This window comes from Meleagris gallopavo, chromosome 14, assembly GCF_905368555.1.
Source record: "Meleagris gallopavo chromosome 14, MGAL_WU_HG_1.1, whole genome shotgun sequence".
NCBI lineage: Eukaryota > Metazoa > Chordata > Aves > Galliformes > Phasianidae > Meleagris > Meleagris gallopavo.
In genome coordinates this window covers 7,221,938-7,237,219 of record NC_139417.1, presented here as the reverse complement: position 1 = coordinate 7,237,219, position 15,282 = coordinate 7,221,938, and the positions used below count along the sequence as shown (strand labels likewise).

At 35.7% G+C, this 15,282-nt stretch overlaps 1 protein-coding gene across 9 annotated transcripts in view; it reads right to left on the bottom strand.

Moving 5' to 3' along the window:
- Nucleotides 1-15,282, bottom strand: part of CACNA2D3 (calcium voltage-gated channel auxiliary subunit alpha2delta 3) — a 396,960-nt gene that overhangs the window by 307,483 nt on the left and 74,195 nt on the right. For all 9 annotated transcript variants that reach the window (XR_014886317.1, XR_014886318.1, XR_014886319.1 and 6 more), the window contains exon 3: nt 3,306-3,422. Coding sequence is in view for 6 of the 9 variants with exons in the window: in XM_085235720.1 (XP_085091846.1) it covers nt 3,306-3,422 (117 nt within the window). In the remaining 3 variants the exon portion in view is untranslated. The remainder of the gene's footprint in view (nt 1-3,305; nt 3,423-15,282) is intronic.

Here is a 15,282-nt window from a genome sequence, read left to right as displayed (position 1 = left end):
TAAAATTAAACCTACTGCTGAACAACTCAGGAAATATTTCCACTTGTCCCACCTTATGGGCAATAAGACTTTTTCCCAGTCAGAATGCCATAGTTTTACCTCTGCATTTGCCAGTTATAACCAAAGGTAAGTACTAACAATCTGGAATCAAAACCATTCTTCCATAGTATTAACACAAACCCTGTCACAAATATTTAAAAATAAGATTTGCAAGTTGCCTGTCTGAAATTTCATTAAGTAGGGCAGTGCTAGGGAAGAAACAGTTAACAGGAATATCCTGATCTGACATAAATCTAATGTAAATAGTGAACACTGGGAGTAGGGGGAGTTGCTTGCAAGGGTTTCCATCAGTAAGTAAATGACAAAAGGTTACATAATTGGTTTAGCACTTTCAGTTTTCCATTTATTTTATGTATCTGACAGCACAAAAATAGGACATTCTGTGATAGGATAATTGCATAGTGAAGGGTAATTCAAATGGGATGAATATGATAAAAATCACACTGAACCAACTAATCACTATGAAAAACGATGAGACAAAGATAAAAATTCAACCAGACTATAAATGAGTAGGAGGGAGAAGAGAGTCCAGCAGTGATTAGTGCCTCAGAACAAGTTAATGTGTTTGAAAGTAGAAAGCAAAACAAAACAGAAAACAAAAACAAAAAAGAAGAAAAAAAAAAAAGAAAAAAGAAAAAAAAAGAAAAAAAAAAAAGAAAAAAAAAGACCTTTCCATGCCATGCTATTTCTATATCTCCTAATCTTTCTTGTTGGCCTTTTCCACAAATCAAACATTCTGTATGACTGTGGCTTCCTGAAAAGTTGTCAGATTTTGCTGCATATGCTAAAAGCTGAAAAAGTGCATTGATTAAAGTGCTTCATTTAAAAAGTATTTTACACTACACTAATTATGATCTATCTGTAGCTAGTTCAACCAGTGGTTTGGCGTGGCACAAACATATTTCTTCTCAATCGTTGCCCCACATTTCTAAGGTTGGATGATATTTAAGAATCATAGAATGGCCAGGGTTGAAAAGGACCACAACAATCATTGAGTTTCAAGCCCCCTGCTATGTGCAGGGTCATCAACCAGAGCCACATCCAGCCTGGCCTTGAATGCTTCCAGAGATGGGGCATCCACAACCTCCTTGGGCAGGAGTTGATCTTCATTTGCTACTTACCAACTATTAACCTCTGATTATCTAAAAGATTAATCTAATCTCTAGGTTTCAGTGCTCAGAACATTTCCATTCAAAGTTTAGGTCAAAACTCTACTGTATTAGAGGCAGAAGGATTCAGCATAGCTTTGTCTTATTGTAGAATAGGTCTTAGTCCTATATAAGCTTTGCAATTCCCTTCTCACTTCTACAGGCATAAGAAAGTGAGCTGTAATGTGCCAAAGAAAGAACCTGGTCAAAACTTATCAAGACAAAAAATACGAAGTTCTACTGTCAAATGGAACTCTTGCAGGTTTTGAACTTATCACCAGAGCCTGGGCAGTCACCCATTCCATCTCTGACTCCCACAAAGAACCACCTCAGATGAGCCATGTCTTGTAATTCTGCAAAAAGTAACCTTCCTGAAAGATACGCTAGAGAAATTAACTTTAAAATGAAGCATCCCCGTTCAAACCAAGCTTCTAACTGCTTTTCCAAAGATGGAAACTGTCCAAAGAACATTCTAGATGTCAGTCGGGACATGTTGGCACTGACGTCCTTTCAGATAGCACTATACAAGTGCTTTAAGATTTACACAGAGCACAATAGCCTATATTGGTGCAGGAAGCTTTGGTTGCTTATTTTCCTCTCTGAGGGAGTGGAAAAACTCCATCTATGTGAAGAGGCCAAAGCAGCTCTATACACTTCACCACCATTGGAATACATTCATTATAAAGCTATAACTGAGAGAACAAGTGCTCTTCCCCAACAGTGCTCCACACCTTTAGTAAAGGTGTTCTCTTTCACTGTACACAGCTTGTTGTCACTTCTAGCTCTAGCGGATCACTGCTCTGAGAACACTTTTGGACATTTTTACAACATCAGGACAGTAGTTTTCTCTAGAGAATAAGGAAAACCATCCCTACAGAATCAGCGTACCTCTGCAGGCAACTTGCAGCTTCTGGAAGCTGTTGCATGTACTTTAAAGTGCAGTTTTCCCTCTGAAAAACAGACCGTTAAAATGGCACTGTGAAGTTTCCATGTTTTTTGTCTTTCTCTGCTTCCCTGCCAAGTGTGCTCAGTTTACAAGCTGAAATATGTTTTACTTTGCTGCCAACCCAGAAAATTCAGCCTCTAAAAGAGCACCAAATTCCTTCCTCCCTTTGCACTAAAAATAAAAATGAAAGGCTGAATTGTATTTGCAGCTACACAAGTGGAATCCCCTTCCTTGGGTGATGCCTTCAGCTTCACAGTTGAGATGCTGAGACCTCCATCTCAACTGAACAGACAGCAAGCAAGCAAGGCAGATGACAGCACAGAGCATCACCACAGCAGATTGTCAGCTAATTGACACTGCTGATACAACAGGAACTACAGTTATAGGCAGTCACCTAAATTTCAAAGAATAATGTAAAATGAAGAGTAGAACGGGAATACCTGATATTCTTTAGGACAAGTGTTACAAAAAAAAAATCCTACTTAATGCAGAATAACACAGGTGTCAGACTTTTTCCTTTTTCTATGGTAAATCTAATAAGACAACTGAGCACAAATAAAGTGTCAGAGTTCAACAACAACAACAACAACAAACCAGTCAGGCCTACAGAAGTACAGAAAGTAGGTAGCTACTGTAGAATGTTGATAAGTTGCCTTTACAGCTATGTACTACTTAACAAATAAAGGAATTTGGGGTTCATTCCTACATGAAGCATTTTCAACTTTTTCTTGACCTGATCTAAAGGACAGCTATCAAAATCAGAAGTTTCTCCCAGTACTATTTTTGTACTAGAAAGCAATAATATGAAGTCTGCTTTAGTTTGATGATGAGAATTCTAATATAATAATGCACAACCATTCGTAATAACTATATTTTACCAAACACAAGTGATAGCTTACCAATCCATATGGGAAACGGGTAGTCCAAACCTTGCTACACACTTTTGTGTTTATCCATTGATGCCATAAAACATTTATATATATTCTCTGGAGAATTGATTCTAAAAATACTTCTGTACTAAAAATACTTCTAGAAACATTTTAGTATTTCCATTTCATTTTCAATTGCTTGTACATATTCCAGAGCAGAGCCTAAATTCCATGCTTAGTTCAACATTAGCGAATGAAATAGCAGACAGCTCTGCTGCTTACCCGCACAGCTTCGGACTTTTTATGAAACATTTCTTCCATATTCTTTGCTAACTTTTTCACAAGCTGAAGGCCATCGATTTCTTCGATTGCAACGTCTTTCTCATATTCTTTGTATTTCTGAGGGAAGAAATGAAAAAAAAAAAAAATTAAGGAAAAATTATTCAAGGAACTAGTTGAAATTTTGACAACAAATGATTGGTTTTGTTTACGCTGTTGCTGATATTCTCTACTTATTTGATGTTTATTTGTTGACAGAAGGCTGCTATGCACCAAGACACTGACATACAGAAGAAATAATGGGGTTAGTACCAGAACTCTGCTAAGGCAATAACAATAGAAATATTTACGCTATGCATAGTAGGAATATATTTTCCTTCAAAACAGTTAAATTACCCCTCCGGACAACCAAACATCAAAATACTGAAGAAAAAAATCTCTGTATTTCATTCAAAAGTATTTTAAAGCAACGATACATATATACGTCTTAGCCATTTAGAAACCTCCTTCACCAATGAAGATCCTGCAAATATCTATTTTATGAGGTTTATAAAATCCTTAGATTAGGAATACTTACTCTATAAACATATCTATATGTCCTTAACTTTCCTTGCAAGGAAAACCCCTCAACAAACCACGGAAATACGTGTCCTTATCTGAATGCAAAGCATCAGCTGCACAGTATGGATGAGCATTAATTTATGGTCTCATTCACAACAAAACTCTTAGACTGACAATACATGCAATTTTTATCCTCTATTTTCTGGATAACAACCATTTTTTAAATCAGTGTTTATAAGCAAACCTTGTAAGAATATAATGTACAAAAAAAAAAAAAAAAAGTGTAATATTCTCTGGAGCCAAATTTCAAAGTATTTAATACAGAGACTGTTTCTCCTACTCATGTCACTCCACTATATTTTTACTCTACGTGCCGAGACAGTAATACTAAGTAAATTCATGAATAGCAATAATGATTTTCTCCAAAACATATGCAATACTAGAAAGAAGGAAGAATAAGGAGATAAAAGAAAAATGGCTTAAAGCACCAGGATGAACATTTTAGTGATCAAAACAATGAATAAGGACCAGTCATGTCCTGGCAGGTGACAGAAGAAAGGAATTTACTGTAAGAGAATTCCTGTGCATATTGTTCTCATTTCTTTCAACTAATTTTCAAGGCAAATGACACTTTGAACCAGTTTTAATCTGAATACTTATCTGTCAAAGCTTGCATTAGTGTTTTGATAGGAAAATTTGATAAAATATCATTTGCAGACCATGCCATAAGAAGTTTAACAGTGTCATCAGAAAACATTTAGGATATTTGAATTTTTGTATTCTGTAATTTTCCTATTCCAGTAATTAATTTATTTACTTTTCCATTGCTTCCTACTATGAGATTATTTTATTTCAGACTTTAATATTAATCTTGTATTATTTATGAAGCCTCGAGCAAACTGCCTGCATTTTGTTCTTTGGAGGAAAGCAGGATGATTTTTTTTTCCCCCCTTTCTAGCCTTTATTTCCCCACATGCCTATAAACGTTTTTATTTCAACTCTGCAAGTCCACTACTAAACTCAGCTCAAGTTCTATTATCCATTCTGAAAAAAAAATATATATAGATAGGATAGCATGGTGATTGGTCTAAAATAAATAAATCTTTCTTTGCATATGTTGGAGAAAACTAAGGAACGCAGTAGGCAACAGGGAGGTAAATATTACTGTAATGAAATGTGATAAAATGGACTAGATTAACAGTAAATTGAAAACACTCCCAGTTAATTAATGATCTCAAAGTCTGCTCGTGTCCCACAGGATTAGAAGCTTTGGAGAATATAAAACAAGTGACAAAATGCACAGCTATGAACAACTATCATATTTATCATGTCAACGGACTAAGTACAAATTTGACTCATTTATTTCAAGCTGCACAGGTCATGTTCAACATATCAGAGTCTGATAAAAACTGCTCCCTGCAGTATTGATCTTTGAATTCTTAGAAAGTATTCTAAAATACATCCCTTCAAGAGGCTGCTTTCAGGTCTCCAGATGTATTGATTTAAGCTTTGCCGTTAAGTGAAGAAAATCAGATTATTCACTGCATTTGTTGGAAAATTGCATATTAGAATGAAAGTCAACATTTTCTAGCCACAGAGAATTGCATTATATAGTATCTTAGGTTACTGAGGAAACATTAAAAGCTAAAATTTCTCAATTTTGAATAACTTCTGTTATTTGATAATTAACAAGTAGCTTGCATTCAAAACAAGCATGAGTGAGATACTGCTCAGTACATTGATTCATTTTTCCCTAACTTAAAGCCAAAGCATTAAAAAAAATATATGGGAAGAAAGAAAAAGTTATTGTTTAAATTATAACAACAAAAGACCACACATCTTGCATATTGCTCATCCAGCCAATTGTTGGAAAACTTAAAGAGCAATTGCAACTAGCCAGGAGTATTTACTTGATCTGCAAGACTTTGGCAATTGAAGTGTTTACTTAATATGTATTTTATATTCAGAATTTCATTGCCATTAAAACAGTTCTGTTATTTATTCAGCCATCAATGGAAGGTTCAAAGACAGGAGAAATGATGTGGCCAGAAAGAACAGCAGCTGGTTTTAGAATTCTTTTGCTCTAGTGATTGTTCATGGAAGGGAGAGATGCCAGCTTCATCCGTGCATATCCATGAACCTCCTCTCAGTACTGAGCGTTCTGGAAGATGGTAATTTTGTTTGAGTCTAGAAAGATGCTGACCAACAAAAGTATGAACACAAGAAATCTGAATCAAAGCAGATATGAAAAAAACCACCACACAATAAATCTGCGACAAAAAAAAAGTCACTAATAATGGATTCTCTTCCTCTCACCACTTCTACTGCTGTCTGGTCTCTAGGGTTTCATCGTTTTCCTGACACTACATTTTACAGTACACATTTGCTTTTAATTTAAATAAATTAGCTAAAACAACACAGATGTTCACTCAAAATAAATTCGGACAAATTTTAAAACATAGTTATTTTATTTTAATGTAATCCTGAAAAAAACAATTGCAATCTTACTGGCACAGTCCTAAGGAAAAAACTATTGGAAAAATGCTGGTGGAAAATACTCAGCTTTTGGCCTGGGCTATCCTTTATATTGCTTAGTTGCAAACTACCTTCATGTAGCCACTCTGAATAACTCTTCCAAACAATGTTTTAAATCAGCCATTTTCTCTCCTTTGTCAAAAATGTAAACTGTAAATAACTGATTTTTCCACAAGAATGTATCAAAAGTTAAAGTCATGGTTGGACATTTCTTTTGATAAGGAGTCTTCCAGTTGTCAAGAAGACTGAGCAGACACAACTAAGCAACTTCTGGTTTGTTAGCAAAATCCGCATTTGCTAAGAAATTCTCCACAGAGATATGAACATTTATCATTTGACACAACAGACAAAAAATAGGTTATTTCTGCAATATCTGTTTTGCCACATCATTTCACATAAGTACCAGGCAAAGACAGACAGCACTTCACTGTCAGGACTTTTAATGCTGTTCGTGGATTTAGTTTAGGAGTCTTTTTTGTTTTGTTTTCCTTCCTCCCCCACTTGCATGGTAAGCATTCATCTAAGATCAGCATACCATAAAGTAGTCCACACAACAGTCAAGTCTGAATCACTTAATGTAATCAAAGCATTTGGCACTGAAGTATAAACAAACGCTAAATAAACAATAATAACAGTAATTATGATAGGGAAAAAAAAAAACATGCAGATTGAGTGAATAAGGAGAAAAAGAAATATTCTCTTCAAGAAAGACAACTTTAGAAAGATACCACAGATAGCTACAGTTTGAATTATTTTCTTCTGGGACAAATGTGATAATTATGTTCCTGTTTGTATCTACCTATAAACTTTTATCAAAATCCAGATAATTGTGTTGTATGCCAAAACATTTCAAGTTACTAACAAGTATGCAAGCAGTTCTCAGCATCACTCTTTGTACAAGTGGGTGCTTTGAACACAGGCAGAACCATCTATGATGAAAAGTCCTCCCACTCCCAGTGATCTTCAGAGGCAGCAAATATCACCGCCATCCTGATTAAAAAAGTATATTTACTCAACACCAACTCTATAATAAGCCTTTAAAAGCAAGCTGTGTAGCATATTTAGGAATGGATATAAGCCTCTGAGATGTATTCATAACTACATCTCGCATATTTGTACATAATCATAAATGTGGCTATTTGAGATAGTGTTTTTCTCACACATATATTGCAGTTTGATGTATGAGTGCATTATTATTATTATTTTATAAAGGAAAAGCAGAACCAACATGCAAATGAAAGTTGAACTATCCATTTCAATCTATCGCTTCCATGAAAAAAAAAATGTTTATTCGATGTCATTCATAAAAAACACAAACCAAAAACACATTCAGATGTTCAGATGTTCAAGACTCGAAACTTCAAATGTAAAATGAGATTATGGAAACACACACACTAAGCTCACATTGATTTTTCAATGTTTTCCTCATATAAGAATTTTTGAAATGCATGCTGTTAGCTGTGCTGAATAAAATTTAAATGGCGTTTATTCAGGGTGGTTTAAAACACCTACTCATTTTTTAGTTATTTTGCTTTTAGTCATAAAACTCCAATCCCACCATTAATGTGGAGCAGATTGACATTGTAGTTGCACTATGTGCTGCCTTCCACCATTAATAATTCTATGGAAGATAGAGGAGATATGAACAGAGTGAGGCTTTCTACTATTAGGAAAGCATGCTTGCTAGATTTTGAATCAAAACTAAGAATATAACTTGTCCTCGATGTGGGGAAGCTACAAGACAATAAAATTTTAAAACAATGATCATGTTCAAATTGGTGAGGCACAAACTTGGAGAGCTCAGGAAAGCTCAAATCTTCTGTCACTTGAGCTCTTGCAGTGCTCTTTCATACTAGCACACAACCCTTCTGCATGTAAGAGCTGGCAGAGCAATTTCCTGCAGATGATTTTAAAAAAAACAAAGCAGTCTTTAAATCCTTCATTACAAGTGAACGGTCACTAATTAAATATGAGTAAACCTGAATTTGAAGCCAATGAAATAGTAGTCTCCAGAATTATATGTGCATGAGTGTGGGAATCTGAGCATTTCCACTGAGCAGAAGGGTACTCAGATGGCACTACCACAGCAGAGACATCAACTACAGATGGTGCACTCCTTTGATAGACTCATCTGTGAATCTCTCCTTAGTAAAAGATTTCTGTACTTCTCTATTATCACAATAACCTCAGGGCGGTGGTTTGGAGTTTCATTTTTTCAGTTTTGTTTAAACAAGAATATCACTGTTAGGTTGTTGCCTGTTCCTCCTCACTCTAAAATGAATTTGGTAGAGCAAGATTTAATGTCTTAACAAAATAAGCAATGTTAGATTTGTCCTTACTTTGCAGCCAATGTCTGCTAAGAATTTATGAACAAAAACATTTTGATTTAAAGCCAGTATAAGATTTGTCATCCACAGATCTCTGAAAACTTTATAAAAGAAGGTCCTAAGAACCTCAATTCTGTACACGAAAATATTGAGACAGATAAATTCAGTGACATGCCCAATGTCCCACAACACTTTACAGCAACAAAAAGTACAAGCTCTCTTGGTTACTCTTCCAGTGCCCTGCCTGATAGACCACAGATAACATTGTTAACTCCAGCCTGATCTGTAAGGAAATATGAGTCAAAATGGCATATTTCTCCTCACCTTGACATTAAAGAACTCCTTGATAATTGGAAGTTTGTGTTACACCACATTACACACTCCTATTAACCTTTACTGAACCTCTTTGTGTTGATGAAATCCATAAGCAATGACCAGTGTGATGGCACACTCATTTTCTTTTCTACAGGGAAATTTTTATTCACTTCATCAAATGACTCCAAGGAACTCTACACCAGCCCGTTTTGTTCGACCTTTATCACTTATGGCAGCTAAGGAACTCCTGCTACCTCAAACTCCAGTTTAGCCACTTCATAAAATAATGTACACTTTGAAATGCAAAGTATGGAAGCATTTGTTGTACATTATTTTACTACAATCAGCTACACAAAGTTATACTTTTTACACAGTAACCAAAGATCAGCTTACGTGGGAAATATGCTATCATTGGAAGACTTGACAAGTGTAGGTACCGTTTTTCTTGTTGTTGTTGTTGTTGTTTTTAAGAGCCAGTTAAAAACAATCATTAAAAACTGCTTTAGAAATTTATCTCATAAAGCCTATTCTTGTAATTATAAACACCTTTCTTTTGTCTTAGAAGAGAATGTCAAGTCATCGTTTAACTCAAAAAAGGAACATTCTGAAACCGTCCTACAGACTTCTTTTTCCATAGATGTGCTTTTGAAAACCCACTGCAGTATTTCACATGAAATACTTTAAAACAATTAAATAAAAAAAAAAAAAACATAGGTATAAATCTAAAGGACCACAGTATGACCCAGAGCGTATGTCATCCAAAGGAAAGTCACCATTATATTTTCAGGTGAAAGCAACTATTAGAAGCACGTACATCTCACCTGCTCCTCACAAAAGTCTGAAGAAATGTGAGAATGTGCCCTTTCATCCTGGACAGCTGATCTGAGTCACTGCTAACTGAGAAGCAAGGAACCTGATAACCTACTGTTTACATCCATTTCTCAGCTGGGACAACATACTGCAACATTTACTTTTGCACATCAAACTGCATCAGCCTTCTCTGAAAGCCTTTATGGCTACCGGAAACAAGGACAGCCAAAGAGATAGCTTCTTTGTGCTGAAAGGTCACAAGATACATCTACAAGGTAATTCATTCAATCAGCCTTTCTTTATAGCATTTTTCTCATTATGCTTCCTTTTATCACCGTGTCTGTCCATCTCCTTTTTATTCCATACTGGCAGACCTGTATCTGTCTTATCCCCAGGCACTGCTTTGGGTATCAGTATCCCCATATACTTTTATTAGACAATGCCTATTTTCCATTCCAAAAAAACAAGTTAGACAGTCATCTCCTCACCTTCCATAGTTGCCCCTAAGTTAGTTAGAAAATAAAATGAGTAAGGAAGAAAGCAAGAGATGAAAGCGGAGTAAAAAGAAAAACAAAATGCACCCTGAAGACAAATACTGCATAACAAACCTCACACCTCATGGCAAGATGAAAAGGTGCCAGTCTTTTAAAATAGCTAGTGGTAACTTTTTCTCAGGAAAAAAAAACAAAAACAAAAAACAACAACAACAACAAAAAAACCCACACAATTTCAACTCCTAAGAAAATGAAAATTTGCTCATGATTTGCTCATGATTTCTATAGCTAGCATTCATCTGCTCAGATAATACTTTTAAACCTTTAGTCTTTGTATTATGTAGTACCTTCGACATTAACTTCTAAACAGGTTTTAATTCACTGATTGTCCCTATGAAGGACATGGCATTGATTGCTGCTGCTATATCTCATCATTGCACTTTTCATATCCACTTGATAAAAGTATTTACATTGATTTTGGTTTTTTAGACAGATACAAGAACACTATCTGTCAAAGTGGACTCTCCTAATTACAACAAAGACAGTAACTTCTGAATAGCTGAACCCTGGCATCCAAATTTAGGCTTCTAATTCTTCACTATAATTACTGAAGATGAAAAATGATTTCCTTTGCAAAAATCTAAACTCCTCTGTGTTTTATTAAAGCCAGCAATATCAATATGTTCTCAGACTCTCTGAAAATTTGACCACCTCAACATTGTCTCTATGCTGATGTCCTGAAAAGAATTTATCAGGCTATCCAGAAAAATTAAGAATTTGGAAACCAAAAGTATTGCATTTGGCATTGCCTGGAAGTGTGAAAGCACATTTGTTGTCTTGCATCACAAGCAGTGCATGACAATGATGCTCTGCACTTTCCTGTGTGATTTTCAGTCACTTGTAAAAGTTCCCAAGAAACTGCAGAGCATGAGTAGGTTTTTTATATATTTAGTGTAGAGGGGCATATTCACAATGATTTCTTTCAAAGCTCCACAACCAAATGTAAATACACAAGAAAAATGAAGAGTTCAAGTTCAACTGTTAAACAATGTCCAATCCAACATATTATAAATACCTTTGAAAGATGTAATGTGACACTAGTCAATCTGTACAACAGATCTTGCCCACATCTTTATTCTCTTTGACCATTTAGCTATATTGCACACTTTCTTGAAGTGGCATTTGACATATCTGTAGGATCATGAAGGCTGGAAAAGACCTCTAAGATCATCTAGTCCAACTGTCAACCCATCAGCACAGTATCCACTAAGCCATGTTGTTCAGTGTCAAATCTACACATTTCTCAAACACCTCCAAGGACAGTGACTCCTCTGCCACATTCCTGGGCAGCCAGCCTGCCCCAAGCCTGTCATATTGGATGGGTTCCTTCTGAGTAAAGTGCAGGATGCTGCACTTGTTATTGTTGAACCAAGTTGAACATCACATGAAGTGTGAGGGACGTTCGTTTTATTTACAGTGTTTTCTATTTACAGTGGTTTCTACATACAGTTAATGTAATATTACAAGCACAAGCATGGAGATGCTTACCCAGGTTTTGACTGGTTCTTGTAGAACTAGAAAATGTTCCTGTAATTTAGGAACTCATCTTGCCAAAAATACATAGTGTATTACATGTAGGTTATTGACATAATGTACAGAAATAAAACATTTAACACAAGACTCTATACTAACACTTATCAAAAGACCTTGAGCTTTTGTACTAAAAAGTATCCAGCAGGAGCTCTGTTTTGCTTGTCAGTTGATCACTACTGATGATAATGTGTCTAAGAATTAAAGATGTATCCATTTGCATAGCAGAGAACAGAAGCCGTGAATAATAACCAAATCCATACTATGAAGTCATAAAGAATACAGTGTGCTCTCCTTCAGGCTGATGGTAATTAATTTACTTTTTCTCCCTTCATACACAAGAGAAACCTAATAAAAGAACATTTTAATCACATTAAACTTTCTAATTAGAAAGAGAACACATAGTGGTATCTCGCTGCCGTATCTTTTCTGTTCATATGCTTAAAGCAGTTAAAATATTACTTTGTTTGCACACATCTACAGAAAACAGCTTGTGTTTTAGGAACATATGCCTATATTGAGTGATGTTTTGCAGTACAACCACTTGACTGCTTGTTTCCTTAAATACAATATCTTGCTCTAGTTAGGATGTTCATTATCATAAACAAGTGATGATGTCTAAAGTCAGGTTTCTGCAACAAATACTCTACTGGAAATAGATATATAGATATACTTTAAGCATGATTTGGTTCATTATACTGCAAGAGAAAGCCTTAGCACTGAGAAATTATATTCACTTACACTGAGGCTTAGCTTGTCCACTTCAGCTCCACTGGTTAATGAAATAATGTCTATTTTGCAATTAAAAAGAACAGGTTTAAGTGATCAGCATCTAGCAGTGGCAATCTCTCCTTGTAAGGAAAGAAGTGGTCCTGGTACTTCAAGAGACTTGCCCTAGGCTGGCAAGCCTCTGCAAGAGCAAACAAGATAAAACTCCTGGTTCTCTGGCTTTAAAAATAATTTTATTATATTCTGAGAAGCAGAGTTTTAACAGCCATTTTGTTGGAATTCCATTAAGTATTATTTTTGCACAAACCAAACTTTGAAACTTAAACTGCCATTAATGTGTTCATAAAGACAAAGAAATTAAAATTTCCATTGTTAAGATACGTCTCCATGACAATATTCAGCAAACTGCAATCAGCAATCCATTACTACTTCATTGCTTGATAGAAATATTCCTTTGCCACAGCTGGCTAGCCCTCAGAACCTGGAAACCACCTGAATTGCATGAGCTGGCTAGTCAATCTATTGACAAATTCCTCCCTGCTCACCGCAAAGCATTGACCCTGGTGAACTGCATTCACGTTTCTTAGACAGCAGTAATTAACATACGCTTAAGTTAAAATCATAGGGTTCCTACTGAAGCAGGCAGAACAAGCCAGGTACTTAAAGCCATCTACTTATCACTGAGGGTGCGAATGGTCATTTACTCTCGACAATTTTATTAAAATAATATCAAGCTCAAAAAAAAAAATCTTTAAGACTTAGCTTGACCTTTGGTTGTTTACCAGCAATTGCGTAAAAGATTCATAAATGAGGGTCCTCAGCTTTCTGAAATAGCTTTTCTGTTAAATAATATAATGCATATAGCCAAGGGCAAAATTGTCTCTTAATTTCCAACACCAGATTTTATCATATTAACTAATGAGAAAGTAAAATATTTAAATTCTTGTCAAATGCTACTCTGCAATATAAAAATTCTGAACTGATTTGCAGGTTTCTTTCTTTCACAAAAATACAACTTGTCCCTTATTGCTATGAATGCACATAGAACAGTGTGCATCAATAAAATATAATTGTGGCAACTGGACACTGCATTTGGAGGTAGAGCAGAGCATGTGCTGCGTGCACAGGACTGCCAGAGGCATACATCTGTTTGTGCAGTTCTAGTTCAGTAGTTTAAGGAATGAAGTATCACCTCATTACAGAACTGCCATGTATGAGTGAATTTGTGGAGCTTGCCCTCCTCACAGTCAGACAGTTCTAATCTCCTCGCAAACCGCAGTGGCAGCACAGAGATGAAGTGTTAAGCTTATCGGGCTTCATCTGTACCATCACCTACTTAGTTAAACCCAGGCCATCCATTTCACTGTCATTTCTTTGTTCCAGAGGTGCCTGAATGCATAATAGCCAATACCCAAAGATACAAGATATCTTTAAGTCTTTCTAAGATCACTAGCATTATTTTTTTTTTCAAAGGCAAACTGAAAGCAATCCACTAGCACCATTTTAACCACTGGTTGGACTACCTACTTTTCTTACACTAGATTCTACCTTGTACTGTCACTACATATTCCATTACTAAAAAACTATTCATGTACTGTAAATTAACTTTCAATATTTGCACTGAAATCCTTACCTTTGAAAAAGCCTGTGTTACTATGGCAGTATCACAGTTGGAAAGGGTTTTGTATGTGCAAATTTTATGTCACAATAAAGACAACCTTGGACTCACCACTGTTTTTAGCATCACCGAGCAAATCAACAAGGAGCTCTATTTCAATCAAAAAATAAGAATCCTTCAGCAGCTTTTAAGAATGCTGCCTTTAATTTGTTCAAAATGAATTTCTCATTTTTCACATTTCTTTTTAGCAACACAATTCTGTTTTCAAGATCACGATTCCTCATGGATCTTAATTTCAGGAATAAGATCCAAAACTTTACATACATGGAGCAGTATTTCTATCATCAAAAGGCTTTCTTCCAGTTATTGTCGAAGGACAAGACAGTTGGAATAGGCTAGGCAGTAAGACCTGCCCACCATTTTTCCTTCTAGGATAACAGGGCTAACGTGGCTTCTAGATTACTGTCGCAAGTGCACAGGTACTGCTGAGATGCACATTAGGAGACAGTGATGTCTGAGAGCTATAGACAAGAACAGGGAGAAGACTTTGTACAGCTGTGCTTGGTCTCAGTGTTACTGGGAATGTGCAAGCAGTATGTTTCTTCTCCCCAAATAGGCTTACACAAACAACATTTTCATATATAAAATCTACACCAAAAGTCATCTAAAGGGATTTTTTAAACAGAAAATGATCTTTTGCAGGAACAGCCAAAGGCTGCATGCAGTACTTTACTATTTTATCAGTTCATCATCAACAAAACCTGTAGGGATTCCTGAGTGTTATCAATACCATAAAGGTACCAATGATGCCATCTTACGTCTCTAGATGCCTCTAGAACACACTGAGCAGGCCTATGCTGAAAGATGCTGTAGATAAAATTCTGGTCTTAAAATAGAACAAACAAAAACAGACAAAATAAAAATCAGTGTTCATAATAAGAAATTTGGTTTTGGCTCCTTCTTCAAAATTTTTCTGTTCCAACTGGAGATTAAGAGTCAAA